Source organism: Berghia stephanieae, chromosome 5, assembly GCF_034508935.2.
Source record: "Berghia stephanieae isolate SIO BIC M18660-M18661 chromosome 5, UCSD_Bste_1.3, whole genome shotgun sequence".
NCBI lineage: Eukaryota > Metazoa > Mollusca > Gastropoda > Nudibranchia > Aeolidiidae > Berghia > Berghia stephanieae.
This window is the reverse complement of record NC_088364.1, coordinates 17,206,124-17,228,736: the sequence shown is the minus strand read 5'-3', so window position 1 is coordinate 17,228,736 and position 22,613 is coordinate 17,206,124. Positions and strand designations below refer to the sequence as shown.

The 22,613-nt window shown below is 35.4% G+C and overlaps 3 protein-coding genes across 16 annotated transcripts in view; 2 read left to right on the top strand and 1 right to left on the bottom strand.

Annotated features, from left to right (window-relative positions):
• The window catches only part of LOC144972512 (retinol dehydrogenase 16-like), a 171,055-nt gene extending 164,676 nt beyond the window's left edge, over window positions 1–6,379 (top strand). The window contains exons 4-6 of one of the 3 annotated variants that reach the window (XM_078913805.1): window positions 1,225–1,483; window positions 1,737–1,903; window positions 4,317–6,379. In XM_078913805.1, the coding sequence (XP_078769931.1) occupies window positions 1,225–1,483; window positions 1,737–1,903; window positions 4,317–4,516 (626 nt within the window). In that variant the 3' untranslated portion in view covers window positions 4,517–6,379. The remainder of the gene's footprint in view (window positions 1–1,224; window positions 1,484–1,736; window positions 1,904–4,316) is intronic. The other 2 variants (XM_078913806.1, XM_078913804.1) reach the window with 2 other exon arrangements.
• On the bottom strand, window positions 6,345–19,834 carry LOC144972513 (transmembrane protein 220-like). 12 transcript variants are annotated; one of them, XM_078913811.1, is made up of 8 exons: window positions 19,484–19,616; window positions 18,934–18,992; window positions 16,307–16,456; window positions 15,302–15,331; window positions 14,650–14,710; window positions 9,844–9,976; window positions 9,273–9,338; window positions 6,345–8,423 (listed from the first exon to the last, which is right to left on the bottom strand). In XM_078913811.1, exons 3-8 carry the CDS (start codon window positions 16,448–16,450, stop codon window positions 8,267–8,269), a joined length of 591 nt encoding a protein of 196 aa, XP_078769937.1. In that variant the 5' UTR covers window positions 16,451–16,456; window positions 18,934–18,992; window positions 19,484–19,616; the 3' UTR covers window positions 6,345–8,266. The 12 variants fall into 12 exon arrangements, with proteins under 12 accessions (XP_078769937.1, XP_078769945.1, XP_078769936.1 ...); XM_078913819.1 differs by lacking the exons at window positions 18,934–18,992; window positions 19,484–19,616 and adding an exon at window positions 19,819–19,834; XM_078913810.1 differs by lacking the exon at window positions 18,934–18,992 and having other exon boundaries at window positions 19,317–19,676.
• The window catches only part of LOC144972511 (sorting nexin-8-like), a 22,668-nt gene continuing 19,685 nt past the window's right edge, over window positions 19,631–22,613 (top strand). Inside the window, exons 1-2 of the mRNA XM_078913803.1 lie at window positions 19,631–19,696; window positions 22,429–22,553. Coding sequence (XP_078769929.1) covers window positions 19,675–19,696; window positions 22,429–22,553 — 147 coding nt within the window. The 5' untranslated portion in view covers window positions 19,631–19,674. The remainder of the gene's footprint in view (window positions 19,697–22,428; window positions 22,554–22,613) is intronic.

The window sequence follows — 22,613 nt, the reverse complement described above, 5'->3', positions numbered from 1 at the left end:
GACTTACAGAGCTATTGGGATCCCTGGTTTGAACTGGCTTCCATTTATACAGAACACATTACTGTAAACATAGGTTAGTACATCATAGCCGGTGCACCGATGCAGGACGCTGGACTATCGCAAAGTACTGCAGCTTCTGCCAAATCTAACATATCCAGCTATCCAGTCGCTGACAAGTGGACACATTAGAAAGCAATCCACTCTGAACCAGGTGTATTTGCGTTTCCTATCCAACCCATTACTAACCCAACGTCAGAGCTGAAGGTTAACGCGATTTTGTGTAGATTATGGGTTTTGAGACGATGATTCAGAGCGATTATCGTCCATGTTCACGTGGGGGGGGGGGGGGGGGAATTCCATAACATACGTCCTGTAGAACCTTAGGACAACATGAATGCTGGGATGTGTATTCAAAGCGGTGACTTTCAACACATGCTGAGTTGCAGCTTCATCATTCAGAAAAAACTGAACTTTTTTCATTTATTTATTAACTTAAAGAGGAAAATACTTATCTTGTATGCCTCATAGAAGTATAAGGCTATGTGGTCTTGTGGTATGACACTCGCTTCCGGATCGGAAAGTCCTGGGTTCGAGCCTCACTCGGCGCATAGTTGAGTTCATGGAAAAGGCTCTTTACTCAAATTCTCTCACCGTTCTCAGGTGGAAAATGAGTAAATGGCAGTTAACAGCGTTATCCCTGTCGGAAAAAAAACCCTGTAATATCGCCTAACAGGCGTCATGCCTCTTTCTATATTATGTTGAGTGCTGCTGTTGGTCAGGGACCCTTTGTCAAGCGCTTTGAGCACGTTAAATTGATAGTGTGCTATATAAAATCTCAAGCTCCCCCCCCCCCCCCCTTTAAAAAAAAGAGTAATACCCTGAGTCTTTTGAAATTTCAAAATTTCTCTGGTGATTTTAAGATGTCCAATATATTGCTTGAATTCTTTCTGTATGTGACTTAGCAGGTTTGGAAAGCCACCTCCTGATTTATTGTGGAGAAATCCAGGTGAGAGTCTATTGCTCTCTCGATTGAGTTATGGAAACTTTCTTTACACTGCCCAGATAACCGATACCTCAAATGTATTATCGATTTGTTTGTTTATTTTTGTTCGACGTGTAATTATTTGCTAATACAGATATACCTAGGTTATCATTTTTTAGGCTGGTTGTTTTGTTGTTCCTTTGTTTTTACTTTTTAAAAATCTTACTTATTCTCTGTTGCAGGACTATGGGCTGTTGTTAACAATGCCGGTGTCACAGGTCCCGTTGGGCCTGTAGAAATTTGTACCAAGGAAGATTTTCAAAAAACGCTGGCTGTCAACATGCTTGGCCCTATAGAGATATGCACGCTCTTCTTGCCGTTGATAAGGAAAAGCAAGGGTAGAATAGTTAACATGACAAGTGCCATGGGACGAATCACTGGGGAAGCACCACCATATGCTGTGTCCAAATATGGAATGGAAGCATTTTCCGACTGCTTGAGGTAGACTATTCAAAATATTGATTAACTCGAATTGGCTACGAAAACAAAAAAGCAAGCAAGCTATGATCCTTTGTTGACACAACCCCCCCCCCCCCCCCCACACACACACACACCAAATTAAAGTTTAAACTAAATTATAACAAAATATCAGACTACAACCAAAATCAGTACTCTGCTAAAATCTCATTCTCTTCCACTGCTTTTCTCGGTCACTTCCAATCCCCTGTTGTTTTTTCTTTTGTTTCATTTTCAGACGTGACCTTTATCATCATGGAGTCAAGGTCTCCATCATCGAGCCAGGATTCTTCAGGACGCATGTCGTAGACAAGGCAAACACGGACAATTCTCTGGTCAAAGCTTTTGAGATGGTAGACGACGATGTCAGAGAAGCATATCAGAGTGAAAAATACATCAAAAGTCGTAAGTTATTATTTTGAAAAAAAACAATAGGTAGAGAAGTTATCGTAGTGGAAAAGGGAGTAATTGGGAACTCTGAGCGCTTATAAAGACTTGAGACCCCCCCCCCCCCCCCCCCCCATGTTATGTTAGTTGGCAGTGCTATTTAGAAGAATAAATGAACACTTTGATGTTGTAAAATAGATAATTTTTAGACCAAGAAATACGCAGACACGCGAATTAAGTGAGTCGAAGTAATACAGTTAATCCATAGTGTATTTGTTGGAGCTCTGCTAAAATAAAGCGAGTCTTTGCAATCGAAGAGGAGGAATCGTATGAATGCCGTTCACCATTTTTTCTGTAACTGCAGAATCAGTCCCACACTTTGACTCGTCAGTGAACAAGACAAATTGCTCCATTGCTCCTGAGACCATCGAAAATGTTTACGTGCTCAACTGAAACGGTTCGTTATGTGCAAATAAGTCAATAACGATCTTTGCACAGTTAGTTGTGCTCTTTTACTACAGATAACAACCGGCGTCTCATGAAGAACCTGCTGATGCCAGTCTCTTGAGCCTGAATATGCCCAATCAAACGGGCACAGTCCTCAACACTTTTGGTTAGCGTCGGTTTACCTATCATGTAATAATATTTTTTTTAAAAAAACAACGTTGATATTGTTGACATTACGTTTATCGAATAATGCGACGTGGTACTTTTATTTCGGTTCAGTTATTAAATGTACAAAATGGTTTGAAATCAGATCCTTTGACATTACCTTCCCTAGAAATTTTACCTGCGTACATTTTTTAAATATCGAAGTTTCGGTGTTTTCAACTCTAAGCATTGTATTTTTTTTTTTTATTCAATCTAAAGATAGGAAAATGATAACTTTCATTTAATAAGCCATAAAATAACATTTCAAATGGATATTACAGATCTTAATCCCTGAATTATATCAAAAGATATAAAGGAGGTATAAGTGTGAACTTATATTTGCACATGACTACGTATATATATATATATATGTATATATATATATATATATATATATATATATATATATATATATATATATATATATAGAGAGAGAGAGAGAGAGAGAGAGAGAGAGAGAGAGAGAGAGAGAGAGAGAGAGAGAGAGATGCTGTGCGCTTGTTTTTGTTTTGTTTTTAAGGGTTTTACGGCGCTTGCAACACATTAAGGTCATATCAGCGCCAGTAAAAAGGAAGAAAATGGGATAGTAAAAAGTTCTAGAATTACAATAAAGCATCCAAGAAAAGGGAAGACAAAGAGGAATTGGTTCAAATAAGAGACAGGTGTCGAATAATGCGACGTGGTACTTTTATTTCGGTTCAGTTATTAAATGTACAAAATGGTTTGAAATCAGATCCTTTGACATTACCTTCCCTAGAAATTTTACCTGCGTACATTTTTTAAATATCGAAGTTTCGGTGTTTTCAACTCTAAGCATTGTATTTTTTTTTTTTATTCAATCTAAAGATAGGAAAATGATAACTTTCATTTAATAAGCCATAAAATAACATTTCAAATGGATATTACAGATCTTAATCCCTGAATTATATCAAAAGATATAAAGGAGGTATAAGTGTGAACTTATATTTGCACATGACTACGTATATATATATATATATATATATATATATATATATATATATATATATATATATATATATATATATATATATATATATAGAGAGAGAGAGAGAGAGAGAGAGAGAGAGAGAGAGAGAGAGAGATGCTGTGCGCTTGTTTTTGTTTTGTTTTTAAGGTTTTACGGCGCTTGCAACACATTAAGGTCATATCAGCGCCAGTAAAAAGGAAGAAAATGGGATAGTAAAAAGTTCTAGAATTACAATAAAGCATCCAAGAAAAGGGAAGACAAAGGGGAATTGGGTCAAATAAGAGACAGGTGTAGATTCCAAAAGCACTCTATCAAAGTACTTAGTTTGAGATCACTAAAAGTCTCATCCAGACACAAGCATAGGTCCCCGCTGAGAAGAACACACTCAAATGTTTTACAAATCTTATATAATATAAAGAAAGCATAATACAGTGCATAACAGAGAGATGATTTACAATGAAAAAAATATCATCTCCCAAAACTTACTATACATTCGACTGTTTCCCTCTCAGCCAGGGCATCTGGCCAGGACCAGGTCAAAACCAAGTAATCTCATTCCAAGACAAAGACAGAAGGATGTTGGAAAACAGATATAAGGGGATAGAAGACACAGGATGTACCCCCCTGTATTATATAATATTTTTTTCACACGACTACCTATGGTTTAAAATCCGATCATTAAAGGGGCTCCTTTGGGATTTATTTTCCTTAGAATGTTTACTTTCGCATATTTTTACTATATGCATAATTATCTTTTTTTAAAAAAATATATATATGTTTTCAATTCCAAAGGACTAAGACTGTTTCGTGGAACTCGATACCTAGCGTCAAAAGATCTGAGTCCTGTGGTAAATGCCTACACCCACGCCATCACATCCGTGTTCCCGAGGACTCGGTATATCGTTGGACTGGATGCTAACCTGATCTTTATTCCACTCGGCACGATCCCGACCTGTATTGCCGACTGGTTATTTTCCACTTGGATAAGATGAAATTACACCCAAAGTAAACAAGGGGACGCGAGATGCAAGTCGGTTATGACACCTATGTGACCTAAAATGAAACCCTACGGGCTACTGCAAAGCTGTAAGAATGAGGACGATTTCTTTCAATTTTTTGGGTGGGACTGCTTTGCCATCTTTTTCAGTTTATTGATCTCAGACCCACGTGATTATGTGAGTGATAAGATGAGGAGTTTTGGCATACTTCTGATAAGTTGTTTTGTTTTTTTTTTGTTTTGTTATTATTTATTCAGTTCTTAGCAAATAACATATGTATGTAGGTTGTAGGGCGAGATTCCTGATGATTTTTATAATAAGGAACAAACAGAAAAAGTGATGATTTATTGCGTAGCCTCACTTTTTCACGACAATACTACTTATTGACACAGCCATACTACTAATGTTGTATGTTTATTGTAAAAAGGAAGCTCGTATTTTTGTTTTTATTTATTCAGGCGCAAGTCATTAACTTCATTCGTTAAGAGGAAGTGAAAGGTTAGCAAAGAAGGTTGTGCATTTTGTATTGCTTAATATTATTATGATGAAACGAAACATGATATACTGATATAAAGTAACCAGAATTGAGCTGGACAGTTAGCCAGAAAAGGATGCAAAGTGATGCCTGAATGCTCAAGACATCTTAAAATGTGCCTCCTCTTTTCATTTTTGTAAATGTTGTACAAAATTACATGACAAAAAAAAAAAGCATTAAACTTTACCTTGTGATTTATCTTGCAAAGATTTCATTATCATTCATAAAAAAACACAAACTGCGTGTAATATTTCACCAATGTGGGAGTTCTAAGAGCAAAGGGAGTAACAGAGAAATAATATATCAAAGGTATCCAAGATATGTACGTAGGAAACAAGACAGTGGTAAGGACAGCTGTTGGCTCAACTGAGCCATTTAATATAAGAGTTGGATTACACCAGGGATCTGCTCTAAGCCCACTGCTGTTTGCAATAGTAATGGATGTTATAATATAACATTGGACAAGAGGCACCATGGAACATGATGTATGCGGATGATGTAGTACTTTTGAATGATACAAAAGCTGAGGCAGAAAAGGAACTGGAGGGTTGGAGATGGATGTTGGAAAGGAGGGGATTAATGGTAAGCAGATAGAGGACACGAGTATTTTGCATTGGACAACAGAGAACAGGACCTTAGTTCACTCACCAAGTATTTTTGTGATGAACCCAGGACATAATAAATGTCCCCTATCTCAATAATACAATTTTATTTTAATTGTATACTTTATATAGTTGAATCTAAACTTTAACCTCCACTTTCCCAAAACTAACTTCCTGCGACTTAAGTACTTTTAGTAGGCTCTTAAATTGCTCTTAGGGCGTGGGAACTTCGGAATCCTGAGCTGGTTGGAGTGCATCGGTCCATAGTTACTGCTCCTATGATTGCATATCTAATATTCCAGAAACCCAAGAATATACTCGGATATATTGTCTACTTCTAATCTATGTTAAAGTAGTCTCCTTTGTCACACATCACCTTATATGCTAGCTAGCTAGATCAAAATATTTTGACTATTCTATCAACTTTCTTTTTAGTGATGCTGAAATGACGTAATCGTGTCACAAGCGCTGTAATAGAAAAAAAAACCCCAACAAAACAAGTAGTAAGACAAGGAGTACTCGTCCTCACAGAGATCAGGGCAATATATTTGAATGCCTGGTTTGAGACCATCAAAATGTCCCAACGATGTCCCAACCTGGCACAATCACAGGATCTAAGCCTGAAGAAATATTTTCTAAATTGTTACAAATATATATCTTAATATAAACCAATTTGTGAAGACAATTTTTGATAATTAATAAAATCTGTTTATTACAAAATATATTATTTTAAATGGCAGTGTGACATATCTTTGTTTTCTGTGGAATGATAATATATCAGGAGGTTACCGGGAACTCGTTTGACAACAATGAATATGCATGGGATAGAAAAAAAAATACACCAGTCTTTAAGATTCAACAAGCTTTGACCTAATGAGACAGGGAAAAGATAATTTATATCTTTGTAATTCAACTTGCTTTTCGGACCCTGGTCCCTCAAATCTCGTATATACGTTTTAGGTAAAATGAACGAGTGTACTCCACTGTGTCAATCTGGCATCATGTCAAGGTGGATCTAATGATGACAAGTGACCTTAACCACTTGGGTTCTGAAGTGCACCAGAGCAGGGACTTAAAATTGAGCAAAGCGGATAGCACAAGCAATTAAAAAAAAATTCGTTGTTTCTCTGAAACTGTCAATAAGAATGCCTTCAATCTATACATATTAGGTAATGTTTTGTGGGTATGAAGTGTTGGTATGCCACAAAACTCATTTTATTTTCATAATTTTTGAAATATTAATTTGACTTCATTCAGAAAAGCGAAAGTGGCACTCTTGACTTGAATCATTTTAGCGGCAAATGTTCGCTCCAAAACCATTTATTTTGTAGTAAATTCGCTTCAAACATCCATGTCAATAGTCAGGGTAGACATCTTGTAAATGAGAAACAACTGCCAGTTGTTTTAAGTAATTAATAACTGAAAAGATATATTGTTAAAGACAGAGGAATAATTTGTCCGCATTGCACTAAGACTACTGAAAAAAATTTCGTCATCATCGCACTCAAGTGGTTAAAAGGAAAATTATTAGAATTAAGGTATTTGAGTCATTTGCAGGTTAGGTTTCCACACTCACTTTCCTCTATGGAAGACATTTAATTAAACTAACATTTTATAACTTTGTATTTAAATTTTAAATTCAAATCTCTGCATAGTTTTTGCTATGACATAATACCAGATTGAGATCCTTGGTCACATGACAGGATGAATTACATTAACATTCTGTTTCAATTGAAACATAGTTTTGATTTTTTAAACATAGTTGCCAAAAATCTAAGAAGATAATCAAGGGATTGCACTCTCTAATTAAAGAACTACTACTACAGTTTTCTATCGCTGATTTGTATCCAGTAAGTCATAAAATGAAAAGAACACCCTTTCGAGTGGATTGATGTTGCATAACAATACTAGCAGGGCTTGAGTAGTGCAACCATTTTGTCAGATCACGAGGGGCGGTGATAAGGACAATGAATCTTTTATTGTAATGTAAAAATTTAGCAGCGTAATTATTTTCAGTTTAAAATTAAAAGTGAGAGTTCATTAACAAGGACATTTTTTAAAGTTATAAAATTTTGAACTTTTTCATTGAATCAAAAATTTTGGTTTAACCATTTGCAACTTAATATATTATTTTATATTTTAACTATTAGTTTGGATTTGCACATAATTATTTTTTCAATGATTTCATTTAAGGTGGTTATTTGTTGTCTAGCTCAAAATCTCAATATCATTTAGATATTTTACATTTCGTAAATACAAGTTTCATCGTCTTGATAAATTAGTATTAGAGCCAGTTAGTATTATGAATCCTGAATACAGGAGAAGCAAATGAACGAGATGAATAAACAAAAGAAAATTGATGACCTTGGTGACTCATTTCCATAGTTTACATTCATCCAAAAACAATAATTTGACACAATTGCCAAAAAAAACATCAAATCTTTGTCCTGGTTCCCCTCGGTTTACTTAACCAAGCATATGATTTAGCATCAATTTCTTTTGGCACAAATAACACAGCAACAAAACCTAGAGGTCACCAGCAATGTGAAGACATTGCAATTTATATTATTTACAATTAACCACCTTATACGATGATTAGATTTGACATTATCTAAACATTCCAGAGCAGTGGCCAAGGTGTTTGTGCCAGTCACCCACAAAACACAAGGACCACGTTATGAGGGGCACAATAGCTAGGGTCAGGGACACAACCAGCAGGCCAGTCATCAAATTTGTGGAGTTTGACTTGGAGCGTGGGCCAGTCCTAGAAAAAGAATTCGGATGATGATAATATAAGAAAAAATATGAACATTTATATAGAACATTTCCATGGTTTTACCATGCTCAATGCGCTTCACAATGCTTAATTCATTACCCCAGCAGGCCACATTTCCACTTCATACAGTACCATTTGCCTGTTAGACACCCTTTTTGTACTAATCTTTCATTGCCTATGGTCAGGAACTAATTCACACCTGAATTGACTGGGGCAATGTATTAAGTGCCTTATCCAGAGACACAACATTGAAATTAGAATTTTACACACACACACACACACATACACACAAACACACACGCACTACAAGAATAGCTCAATATGAACGTTTAAAAAATATTAAACCTATATTTGCGACTACATCTTGATATGAATATCTGCTTTGCCTTGTTCAGGGTCAATGGTCGAATAGTTAATGCAACTTATTTCATTATTAATGATTGGATAAGTGATACTGACTGATCACAAAATTGGTTAGGATAATACATTATCAATCCGGGAAGTGCTTAATGCTATGGTAAGAATGATTGTCCAGAAGGAGACCAGACTCATATTTGATCTACATGGACGAAAAACTGATTAATATAGTGGAGTGACAAAGACCAGCCCCCAAATGCCCCCCCCCCCCCCCCCCTCCCCCCAAGTTTGAAAGATATTACACAAAAATGGAAAAATGTACACCATTTGATAGATTTCACCCTTCCTGACACTTTAGAACACCGGACAGGCTATTTCAGATATATCATATAAAGATGTTTAAAAAATGTCCAGAGACTGGTCTTAGTCACTCCATTCTAAGGATTAATATTTATAAATAGTAAAGTTTTCTTATCTTACATTGCAAAGGGAGAGAATCTTGAAATTCCTGCCCAAGCCAGTATAATGATTATGCCTCCCATCTCTCTACAAGCAAGGAAAACAAATTTGTATTATAAATATCAATTTTATCATTTAAATATTTTAAGTACACCTCCAATCGTAAAAAGAGGAATGTTTCATATGATATGTGCATGTATGACACATATTGGTTAATTGTTGAGGTAAAATATATGACATAAATTTGTTTTAAATAGCAGTGTGTGGATGCGACGTCCATAAGGGATGTGCAATGAAAGAACATCATAATTTGAAAAAAAAATAATAACAACAAAAACAACTATAAAAGATGCATTTAAGAAATCTATAAATAACAATGCAGCAACATTTACATATTTAGGAAATCAGTAACTTAAATCGAGGCCCAACATATTCTCAACTGTTATTTTTTAATTTCCATATGTATTCTGTAAAGACACAATGAGTATATATTGTCCAACCACATAAACTGATGTGTAGTAGTTGAATTTATAAGATGCCTAAACTTAAAGAAGTGAATACTAATCTAGGCAACAACACCCAAGTTACTCACCTTCCTTCCTCAAGTTTGAGTGGATTACTACCCATTTTATGGGCCACCCCAAACAATAACGACAACTGGTAGAGGCCCATCACAATAGCCACACCTAACAGTACGGACATCAGCAACTGCCAACTTTGATTACCTAAAACAAAAATGATTGAGGGAATTTATTAATCACCAGTGACTTACTAAATAATATACAAGCATTTATAATAAATAAATAAATAAATAAATAAATAAATAAATAAATAAATAAATAAATAAAATAAGTTTTTAAAAATATACTACATTTTTTTTTTTCGAAACTAATTTTAACGAAACTAATTTTAAAAATTATTCAAATTACGAGGGCTCTTTCATAATTAACCGAAAAATGCCTGTAAAATCCGCGTTTTTTATGTTATCAACCAAATTTTTGCACGTGTTCATACCTTGACTCGTCCTTCATTTCTCTACTTAACAGCCAAGTCTGTCGACACACTTCTGCCAACGCCGCACCATGGAATAGATACCCTCTCGGAAGAAATTTCCGTCAAGGTTTTGTAGCCATTTCCGCACATGGTCAACAAGCTCTTCATCGACATCAAAGCGCTTTCCTGCCAGCTCACGTTTCAGTGGCGCAAAGAGGTGATAATCAGATGGTGCGAGGTCTGGACTGTGTGGTGGGTGTGGCAAAATCTCCCATCCATATTTCTCTAGCCAACATTGCGTCACTCGTGCTGTGTGGGGTGTAGCGTTGTGTTGCAAAATGACCCCGTTGGTCAACTGCCCTGGGCGCTTTCTGCGAATGGCCTCCCTAAGCTTGTCAAGAGTTTGGCAGTACCTTGCAGCATTGATTGTTTCTCCAGGTTGTAAGGTTTTGAACAGAATAACACCACGACTGTCCCAGAAAACAGTTCCCATTATTTTCTTTGCTGACCGCATGACTTTGAATTTCTTCGCGACAGGTGAGGATGGATGTTTCCATGTCATCGAATCTTGCTTTGTTTCTGGGGTGCAATGGTGCAACCAAGTCTCATCACCGGTGACTATGCTGTTAAGAAAAGTCACATCGTACCCTAGAAAGTCTCCGCCGGTGTTGGCAGTATGCCCGTGAACCCTGCGTGAGCTCTTGCTTCTTCTCAAAAGTTCCCTGCAGATATCCAATCTTTGTTCTTTATGATTGTCTGTCAATTGCTTAGGAACCCATCTTGCGCTGACTTTTCTGTAGCCAAGTTCATCAAATACAATTCTATGGGCAGAAGTTTCTGAAATTTCAAGACTGCTTGTGATTTCATGAAGTTTCAACCTCCTGTCTTGACGAATAAGCTCATCAACTCGCTTCACATTGTCTTCTGACGTCGCAGTTATCGAACGCCCTCTCCCTTCCCTGTCTGTCAAGTCGGAATGGCCGGCTTCAAACAAATTACACCAGTGAGAGACTTGTGTACGGCTTATAACATGCTCACCATATACGCTCTGAAGTTCTTTATGAATTTCGGTAGGATTCAGACTTTTGGCGTTCAAAAAACGTATGACAGCTCTGATTTCCTCCTTTGACCAAGTTTCAAGGTGGGCCGCCATCTTTAAAATCGTCTAGAAATTCATTGTGCAAAATGATGCACTTCATAATTTCTGGGAATATCCATAAGGAAATAAGGAATATCATGTCGTTTACAGAATTTAAAAATCTCCACTGGTTGCTGAGCAATGGGCATTTTTCGGTTATTTCTGAAAGAGCCCTCGTATATATAAAAAAAAAAAAAAGAAATTAATGTATGGATAAATATATCAAAAAGTTAACATCGTCAAATTGGGTAACATTGCTACAGGGAAAACTTTGCCTCTTTAGTTTTGGACCAATCAAGAGTATGTAAAGTTCCGTTTTAATTATTTGCTTTGAAAAGACATCAAGTCTTATAACAAAGACAATTACTGCAACAAGACTGAAAATTTGAAAAATGCTTTGGAAAATTTTCAGACGCAAATTTATCCTCGAGCAAAGTTGCCAAATTTGACAGTAAATAAATATAAATATAAACGAATTAGTAAATATATAAACAAATATACAAATAAACCAACAAACCAAACAGTCAACCAACCAAACAAACAAATAAATCTACCACATCTTCTAGCCAAACCATATTTTCCTCTTAACTGACAATTTTAGGAAAATCAAGCTTGAAGAGATTGATTGAAAAAAAAAAAAACAACCAGCAAATATATAGTGAATATATAAGACAAAAATTTCAAAGAAATAAAGCTTTTAAAAGTATAAATAAATAATTAAATATATAGCATGGTCTTTATTAAATTGAGAAAATAAGCGTTCATAACGATAATAAAACATAAATTACTGTTTTAAGCTTTCATCTATATAAATATATAAATAAATATACAGTAGAATTACTTTAAACCGAAATTTTGGGGACCTTCTAAACCATTTCGGTTTAAAGACATTTTGGTTTAAAGCAAGTTCCCGTTTTTCAATGTTTTTCAAGGGTAGTAACTATTTAAGAAATTTGCTCATTTAATCGTATGATCATAGGTTTCCCCTTAAATGTAGTTGTTGAATAAATGCCGTCTTCGTAACCATTTTAAACATTATTATTTTTCAATTTTATTATTATAATTTATTTTGTTTTTTAAAAATATTTTTGGGGGTTTTCGTTTTCAATTCAAAATTGTTGAAAGAGTTGAGTTCGGGATGCCGCGTATTTTACATTATCTCCGTCTTGATCAACCTTTTTTTTTCATCGACTTCACATAGTATTTTGATTTTAAACTCTAACGTTTAAGCACAGTGCTTTCTTTTAGTAAAATGTAAAGCTAAAATAATAAGATCGAAAGTTCTTGTGCGATAATTGATAATGAATGATGTGCAGCTACTCAGAGGTGAAGTGAAATGGAAATGAAAAGGTGTGTCAATGCTAAGCTGTCTACTACACACCCCTCTTTTGTTGAAAAGCCATTAGGTTCAAATGCCTAATTACATAACCCACACACACATTTAATCAAAGTGGAAATGAAATGGCATGTCAATGGTAAGTTGTCTACCACCCCCCCCCCCTTTCCTTATTGTCGTGTTGAAAATCCAGTCAGTTCCAAAGCATCAACACACGAGCGGGAACATCTCGCTTGCGTGATTCTACACCCCAACTCCCCCTCTTTCCTCATTTTTCGCCTGCCAGTCACCCGTTGTCTTCCTTTTCCAGTCTTCGATAGTGGTGCTGGCCAAACCCAAGTGCAGTGATTGAAGTGTTTGCCTACCCCCCACCCCACCCATCACCCTCATCATATACTTACGCTCTTTGTTTTAATATCGCCGGGCATTATTACGTGTGGCCACCTTCCCAAATTTTTGGAGAAAAATAGAGAGAGAAAAAGGGAAGGTACTCTCAAGTTGTTTCGGTTTAAAGAAAGTCCTTCTTAGAAGTATTTCGGTTCATCGTAAGAATTAGTGCAAAGATAATGAAGAAACTAGTACAATTTATTAAATTCTTTTCGGTTTAAGGTATTTTTCGGTTTAGCTTCTTTCGGTTTAAAGTAATTTTACTGTATATGTATTCTGTGTTTACCTGATAAAGGCCAAGGGCCAAAACGTCGTTTGTTTTGTATTGTTCATTCATGAATCAGATTTACTCCCTTTATCTTTATCTCCATAAGCTTTCATTCATTTAGTAATGCCTTGAGTGCTTTGATCAATACGTATATGAGCCACACAACAAAAGCTTATAATTGGTATACAGTATATATTTGTGAATATTTGCAAAACCCATAAAGACAGCTTGTACTTGCTTAATGGGCCATAAACAAATTATGTGTCAACATTATGAAAATTATTAATTGGTCGTGTAATATGATAGGTTATTCAATGCTGTACCACAATTCAATGTTATTACGTATATATATAGAGATATATATGAGAAATATTAACAGATGAGTTGAAAATATTGTTTTATGAGTAGGTGTTTGCATTGTGTGTGTGTGTGTGTGTGTGTGTGTGTGTGTGTATGCAAACATTAATGTGTGTGGGTGTTTGTGGGAACATCTGTGTGAGCATGTGTGTGTGTGTGTGTGTGCATGTGTGTCTGTGTTAAGCTTTCTATTATAGGCTTTGAATTCAACATATTTTAAATGTGACCCACTGCCTCAAAACGGTATTAAGCCAGGGTGAAATAGATGCTGGAAGTTGAATTTATAGCCCAGAATATGAAGCCTGGAAAAAATTATGATAAATCTGAGAGAATAAGTACACAGTCTTCTAGTGTGTAAAAAAACACTAACAATTCGATTTTCTCACCATTTCAATTTTAAATTAATTGTGGAGGCATTTGTTGTCGCCTGACACAATACCAGATTGAGTAGCATTGGGGTAACACATTTTTATCAAAGATTCAAAAACTTAAGCACGTCGAAATTAAGGTTTCTGCTTAATAGAAGTTGAAAAGAATAGTATAAATGAGTGCAGTTCAGACTTTAGTGAAATGATCAATCAATCGCCATAATATTTGAGTGTGAGCCGTGACCCAGAAGCTACTCCAGAAGTAAAATCATGACAAAATGCCGTATATGGAAATATCATTTTCGTGCAGCAATTTAAAAAATATGAAAATAGGTATCTGGTAATTTTCTAAATTTATTTGTCTTTTTTATTTTCTCTTTCTCTTTTCAACACTTGTAATATTTAACTACAATTACAATACAACATGCGTGCAGCTGTATAAAAAAATACAAAGAGGAAAGGAAAGAAAGAATAACATTCAATTCATTAATTTTCAATTGGTAATCACATCCACTTACTTATTTCAGAATTATATTATATTTTCGACTTACCAACGGCTGTAGAGTAGATGAAAGCAAAAAGGCATAGAACTGATGCATACAAATAAATGGGCTGGAATTGGGAAAGATAAGATTTTAAATATTTAGTTGATTCTATCAAAAGGTTTGGAATCAAATGGATCAACAAGAACAGTACATTTTTTTTTAATTAGAAAAAGAGCTACACTTACAAAAAGTAAGAATAATAGTTCACAAGCCTCTGCAAAAACTGGATTGTACATTAAATGCAGTAATAATTTATTGATCCACAACTATCGGTTTTGCATTGTAACAGACAAAGCTTGGATTGTAACCAAAAATTGACAAACAAAAGACTAATATTGATAATGATGATAATAATAACAACAATAATAATAATAATATTAATAATAGTAATGATGATGATGATGATGATAATAATAATAATAGGATAAAAATTTTTTTATTTTCAGTAAATTCCGGCTAAAAATGGGTAATGAGATTTTCAAAAATCACCTGCTGTGGTTGGATACCGTTATATCTAAGCCTAAAGCATTATGTGAATTCGATGGAATGTAAAAAAGGAGGGGTATCAACATTTCTTTGCTGTAGCTAAGTTCCCGTTATATCCGGGGTTGTATTTAAGTATAACAAAGAAATTACAAATTGTGCTTATTTAACTTACCGTCCATATATACCAGTCATTATCATTTGTCTGGTTGAGAAAAAATGACAGGAGAAAAAATATTTAATCATGCATTAAGGATGTAACTCATTATTTCTTCTTTTCTTATTTTAATATTTTGGGAAAGAAAAAAAAACACATTGAAAACTTGTAAATATATGTAATGGATAGTTAAGAGGGTTTTTTTTTTGTGTGTGTAATTTGTTTGTTTTTGTTTTTGTTTTTTTCTTGTTCTTGGCTTTAAGGACAAGTTCTTAGCTAGTTAAGAGCTTGCCTCAAAAACAAAGAAAATGGTTGGGTCAATTATTTTGGGTTTTTTGAGGGGTTTTTTGGACTTCTGTTTTCACCAAGCAGTGATTCAATAGCTGGGTGTGTTAGATGATGAAAAGTACTTTTGGAGAGATTAGTATCATATTCAAAGGGTAGCAAGCAACTGTCACAGTATTGTCATTTGACACCAGAAATCAGCCTCCACGGGCCTTATATAAGAAACTACTAATACGTTTTTTGGAGTTAGTGAACACCATGGGCCTTATATAAGAAACTACTAATATGTTTTTTGGAGTTAGTGAACAGAGGCTGTATGAAAAATTGTTGCAAAAATTGAAATAGCAGAAAAATATTTCTGTGATTTAATTTTAAACGAAACAAAATTTATTATGCCTATTGATTTCAGTAAAAAGTAGTACATTATTCATATCAATGAGTAAAAGCTCAGAGTTGAGTTTTGGATAAAGGACTTTACTAACACTATACCGCTCAACTCGGGTACGAGGGAGTTCCAGGCCCACAGTTTCAATGAATTCCATAACTGAAAACTTGCAAGATCAAGAAGTATGCCCATTAGTTTAGTAAAAGGCAACGTGAATTATTTGACATTCAAATTTGTTTTCTATTTCAAGTGAACAACTAGAAGTGCCTTGACTATGGTGTAAAACATGGAAATGTGCTATATGTTGGGGTATTTTATATTTACATATTAATAAATTATGAAAAAGAACTTACATTAGCCATTGCTGCAAGGAAAAAGAAAGTAGTCATGATGAGATTGGCAATCCTCCATCCAGGAGACTGAGACAGCAGAGGGGATTTTAGTGGAGACATCTCTTCTGATTGGGGAATGTCACATCTGACTGTATCTTCACTCATTCACTGCTGAAAAATACAGTGCAACTACTCTTTAACAAGATTGTGGGGACCAGAAAAAAAGTCAGTATAGATTGACATTATAGCAGAGTAATCACAATTGTCTTTGTCTCGTCTATAATGAGAGGCTACGACGTGAGGGTTTTGATTGCACAAATTTTGATCTATGTCAACATCAGCATTTGTTGGCAGTTGGTTCAAAACCGTCCAGTTCTATTTTCTTTCGAAATCCTTGAAGTCCATGTCAAAGGTGAGGCAAAGCAAGACAAAAAAAAAAAAGTTAGGTGGCATTACAAGTTACATGAGTGTTCACTAGCCAGTCAACTGCAGAGGAACTCGCTTAAGTTGGCGCTTTTCTCTTCAAGTTGGTAGAAGTAGTAGTGGACATCATGATCTGTTTTAGTATTCAAGTGCATGAACAGGGATAAGTGGTAACAATAGTGCAGCATCTTATAACTGAGGCATGGAGCATTCATTAGCCGGCCGAACCCCATGGTATTTGCTCGTGCCACGTTGGTCGACTGGCTAGTGAACCCTTGTACATTATAAAGTACTAGGTAAGAGCTAGGTTTTTATCTTACTTTGCCATACCTACAGAAAACACCCAAGTCAACTGATTCGGGAGATTATCAATATCATTGGTCAGCCAATCAAGCGTTCTCATTAGTTACGATACAGGATTTCATTGGTTGGAAAGCAAGCAATTTCATTGGACCAGAAATTTTGCTTCGACTGACGATATGAACATGGCAAATACCTTTATCTTGATGTCACTAAACAGTGTTTTTACTAAAATGTATGTTGCTGTGATGAGTTTTTTAAATTATCAATTATAAATCAGGTGGTGGGGGATGAGATCAGGACTTGGACTCCATGTTGCTGTAACAGATGTCGTTATAAGTGGGCTGCACTCCAGTTGATTATACTACAAAATCACATCAAAAGTGATTATGAATATTTCTCAATGTGTAAGGCCATTGTTATTGAGTGCACCATTTCCTTTCATTGCAAAGTTATCTTTATGATGTTTTGATTTGTGAACAGGTCATGTGTGCTGATTCAACTTTTGTTATTAGTGACACTATAAAAGCCTTTATTGAAATGAAATTGGATTATACTCTGACATCTTAAAAGGAAGAAATCACAGTGAAACACCATACATTTTCATATAGTAAATCGCTAACAGGCAATTTGAATGCCTTTAAGTCATGTGGCAGCCATCTTCAATTGCAACTCCTGTCAGCGATTTCAAGAACTTGGAACAATGAGTGACCAATACGTCATACTCCAGTATCATCTCAATCAAGTCATTCTTGCAACGCGAACAGCTGGAGGAACAAGGGGTTTCCGTGGAATGGTCAATCTAAGAACAATCAGGCGACATCTTCACAAAGCAGGCTTGAAAAACAGATGCCCTTTGATCACAGGGGTCATCACTCCGTGGCAAGGAATCAACATACTGAACTGGACTCAACATTATAAGATATTATGAGGTACTGGAACATCTGGATCATCATACCCTTTTTTCAAGCATCATACCCTTTTTTCAAAGTATGAGGAATTATCCATTTTTCAACATGCCAATGCCACAGAATTGCAATCCGAACAAGAGATTTCTTGAGGGACCAGACATTTGAATTTGATGTCCTGGAATGTCCTGCCAATTCTCCTAATTCCAATCCAATTGAGCATGGTTGAGATGAGTTGGGAAGAATAATTCGTCAACGAGTTGTAACGAATGTCACTGATCTTAAACAAGCATTAACTGATCAATGGAACAACATCCCTAAGGAATTTTTCCAAAACCTCAACAACTATAATACGAGATCTCCTACTCAAGATGTTATTAATGCGAATGGAAACTACATTCGCCATCAAAGTATTTACAAAAAATGTATCAGTTTTTCAAGACTTCCACAAAACATAGTCTTTTTCAAGAATAAACCCTTGATTAAAGGGAAATAATGACAAGAAAATTTTTTTCTGAAACTGACCATACATTACAAAAATGATCCTAAAAGGGTCAACAGTCGCTTAACAAGCATAATACAGTGGAATGTGCAAAAATGGACAAATGTCAAGAAAAAGAAATTGGAACGATTAATTCAAATTTGGACACATTACATAACTAGATTCAAAATGCTGGAGCGCTTCTAAAGTCAGCCAGTATAATATATAGGCCTAATAGGTTATTTGTTTTACTTATAAAAAGCAAGTGAAATAATTAATCTGAGATAAATCAACAGCAGGAAAGTCTCTCATTAACTAATAAAATTAAACAATGCTGAGCATGATCTGTGATCAGATGGGTGACAATGATAGCAAAAATATGGTCCAGTGTTGTGTATTTGAGTTCGTCAATTTACTTATCAAAAAAGTTTAGATTTAAGAAACTGAAACAACTCGAAATAACTAGCGAGAATTGTGTGTGTGTGTGTGTGTGTGTGAGTAAGGGGGGGGGGGGATGATAAAAAAAAGGGTCTTACCATTGTATTTGTATGGAAGTAAACAGGGAATGAATTACGACATCGGTAAAGGTCGGCTTCTTCGAAAAATAAAAGGAACTGTGTTAATTAGCCTTAAATAATAATACGAGAACACTTACACGATAATAAAGATAGCAAATAAGAAGATGTCCCTTATTCAAAGAAGCAGCTGCGTTGCATCGTTTTTGCTTCAAAATATAACCATTAGAATCAACTTAATAATATACAATGCTGATAATGTTCACTCATAGTAACGGTTAATACAAGGCGAAGGCAAGGCAAGACATGAAATTCTGATGACTTAGGAGCCCGCGAGTGATCTAAGTAAACTAAGATCCTTATTGCCTATCACCTGTCGTTTCTCATCATAATGTGTGTCTTACTGGAGATTAAAATTGTCCAGTGGTCATTCATTATGACCTAACATGATCTATGATGACCATATGTTTATATTCTGCTCTCTGTTCGCTAGCCTTGACCTTTCGTAATACGCGGTATTTTAGTTCGTACAGTTTGGAACGGTGAAAGTTCCCAAAATCAGTGAACATACGCTGATTATTCGCTCTCTGTCAAAACACCAGAGATAATGATATCAACTCGAAAATTTTATTTCTCTTGTTTTTAGGCCAGCATATTATTGGCAGCAGTCGAGTACACGCCCCTCTTCGTAAAGAGTTTACTTCACTTCATTCATTTTTTTCTTTGGTGCAAAACAGTGTCACATGATAGGACCATTTCAAGATGGCGGCCGATTTAACGTTCGGTGGGTGTTGCCCATGTTTGATTTGGGTTTTTTAAAAATAAATTATTCATTTTTACTTGATGTAATTGTGTATTTTAACATTACTTTTTCAAGTAATATTTTCAATTGGAATTCTTCATTACCTTTCTCGATGTCAAAAACTCCTTAGTAAAAGTGAAGATGGTTATTGATCAGTGGACTTGTGTTTTGAATTTGAATTGTTGTGTTTTGAAAATGGCAAATAAAATTCATTTTCATTGCTGAAAGAGCAGCAAGCTTTCAAAGCTTTGTCTCTCAGATTTCACGAAAGAATCTCATTTGTCATTACCATTATAATTATAGATTTTGACAATTTTGGAAATATTTTATCAGAATCATATTTGCGAGGTTGTCGTTATTGACAGACATGTCATTGATTGTGCTCTACTCTGAATTTTAAAAAAAAATTAGTTTGCTCTAGATATCTATTCTCTATCTATGTCTTTTGTTTTTTTTAATATGAACTTTTTGGGATCAGAGTGGGGATAAAGGGAGGCCTTCCGAAAGCTCCTACATCCCCAATATTCTTGTTTTTTTATAATGTTCTAGTAGGGTTTTGGAGGTGGGAAACTTTTTTTTTTAAAAGTCCCCCCCCCCCCTCCCTCCCAAACCCCCTACTAGAACATAGAACATTATAAAAAATGTTTCCCCCCTCCCAAACTCCCTACTAGAACAAGAATACTGGGGATGTAGGAGCTTTCGGAAGGCCTCCCGAGATAAATATTACAATGTGCAATATTTTATAGAACGAAGTGGCAATTCGGACCCGAGTCTGAATTGCGTCCCGTGGCAATTTGGACTCGTGCCACAATGCGCTTGCGCAATCACAGGAAGTGTCAGAAGTGGACGATGGGTCGAAAGTGAAACGTGGTAGGGAGTCTGAATTGCCACGGGAAGCAATTCAGACTCGGGCCCGAATAGCCTTTTCCTTTATAGAATGCAAGAGAGAAAAATTAGATCTTAAAAAATAAGGGGGGGGGGGGGGGGGGAACAATATCGTTTGCAACTCTATCTTTTGACTGGAAAGGAATACAAAAAAAAAAAAGGTGTCAGAACCAGATTTGGACTAGCCTTCTAAGACAGACGACTTACCCATTCGGTCACAACATCTACATGAATGTCAACGCGATTGTGTGTGTATATATATTATTAATATATTTATATAGAGTAACCTACTATCCCTCGGACTGATTTATAGTTTGGGTAATTTTATACTTTTATTGATATTTTATTAATTTTACTTATATCAATGTGCATTATGAAGATTTTCATATTCTGAAAGGGAATAAATGTTTATAAGTTATAATAAGAGCCATGTTTCAAAAACGTGTCTGTGTATAACCAACGGTAATTATAGACGACACTTTCTGGCTTTAATCTTCCATTGTTATTGACAGACACTCTCTGGCTTTAATTGTCCATCTTTATTGACAGACATGTCTGTGAATAATCATAGCTAATCTGCGAAGGGTTATTCAGACCAAATGACCTTTGTAATTATATTTAATGAGTCGTTTCACAGCAGACCTGTCTGTCAATAATCACAGGTTATTGATATACTCTTGCCAGATACACAAACTAGTCATGGAAAAAGCCAAAATAATCTGATAAAATGTCAGTGGGTCTGTGTTAAATTGCCTACTAAATCTGTAAAAAATCATATATGATTTTTCAAACAAAAAGAAAGTAAACAATAATAAGATAAAGATGCGAAATCCAGTTTGTTTGGGGGTTTGATTTTTTTCATGCCAAATGGCATCAGTAAAATGCACGATTTCAAGTTGTTTTTTTTTTTACTCATTTGGAACAGATAACGTTAGGCATTTCTGCCTTTTATTTCATTCAATCAGTAAGAGAGCGAAGTTTCAAAAAGGCTTTTCTGTGTAATCACAGACCCTTATTGACAAAGCCATTGACAGATAAATTTATATAAAATGTCAGACTTATTTCGGAAAAAAGCCAAAGTAATCTGAATAAATGCCAGTAGTAATTTGTGTACCACATCAATCAAATTCATTCATTATGTATATAGCTTTGGAACACTTGATTTAGCTCAATGAAATGGTAGACCAGATAACTTTTTAATCACAAGCAACTGGGTGGGGTTCCTGGCCCCCCATAGTGGGCAGGGTGGCACTTACTGTGTCTTCTATCCCCTATATCTGTTTTTCAATGTGCTTTCTGTTTTTGCCTTGGAATGAGATGCTGATGTATGGGTGAGACATTTAGGTAATCTCAAAGTACACTGATCGTGTGCTCTTGGAATGTGCATCTGTTCCCTATTTGAACCACTCCCCTTTGTCTAACTTTTTTCCTCAAGTTTTTTTTATTGTACATCTAGAATCTTTTCACTTTCCAATTTCTTTCTTTTTACTGGCGCTGATATGACCTAAATGTGTTGCAAGCGCTGTAAAACCCTTAAAAACAAACATTAAAATCACAAGCAAGAAAACCAGTTTGGATTCCAATATGAATGAAAAGTATTTTTTTATCGTCTGATATCTCTGTCCATCCAATAATATTATTTTAGCTAGGATTGTTTGATTTGGTTGAAAATATTTTGCAATAGACTAGTGCTCTATCTTATGGGTAGCAACCAATTGTTACTGTCAGTTTAATGAAACAAAAAGCAAGATGAACCCGGCTCTTAAGGACTTCAACTGAAAATGGCAATGATAAAGAGAGACCTACATGTTTTTCACTCCATATTTCAGGCTCGATTCCCCCCTTCTACAGGGAGGTGTATGACATTGTATGCCCCAACCAGGAGCAAGTGGACAGAGATTTGTTTGTCCAACTCCTTGTTAAGTCCAGCTTGCCAAAACATACCATCATGCAGGTAATGGAAATTTTTAAAAAAAATATTTTTTTTCGTTTTGTTCTGTAAGGATTGTTTCAA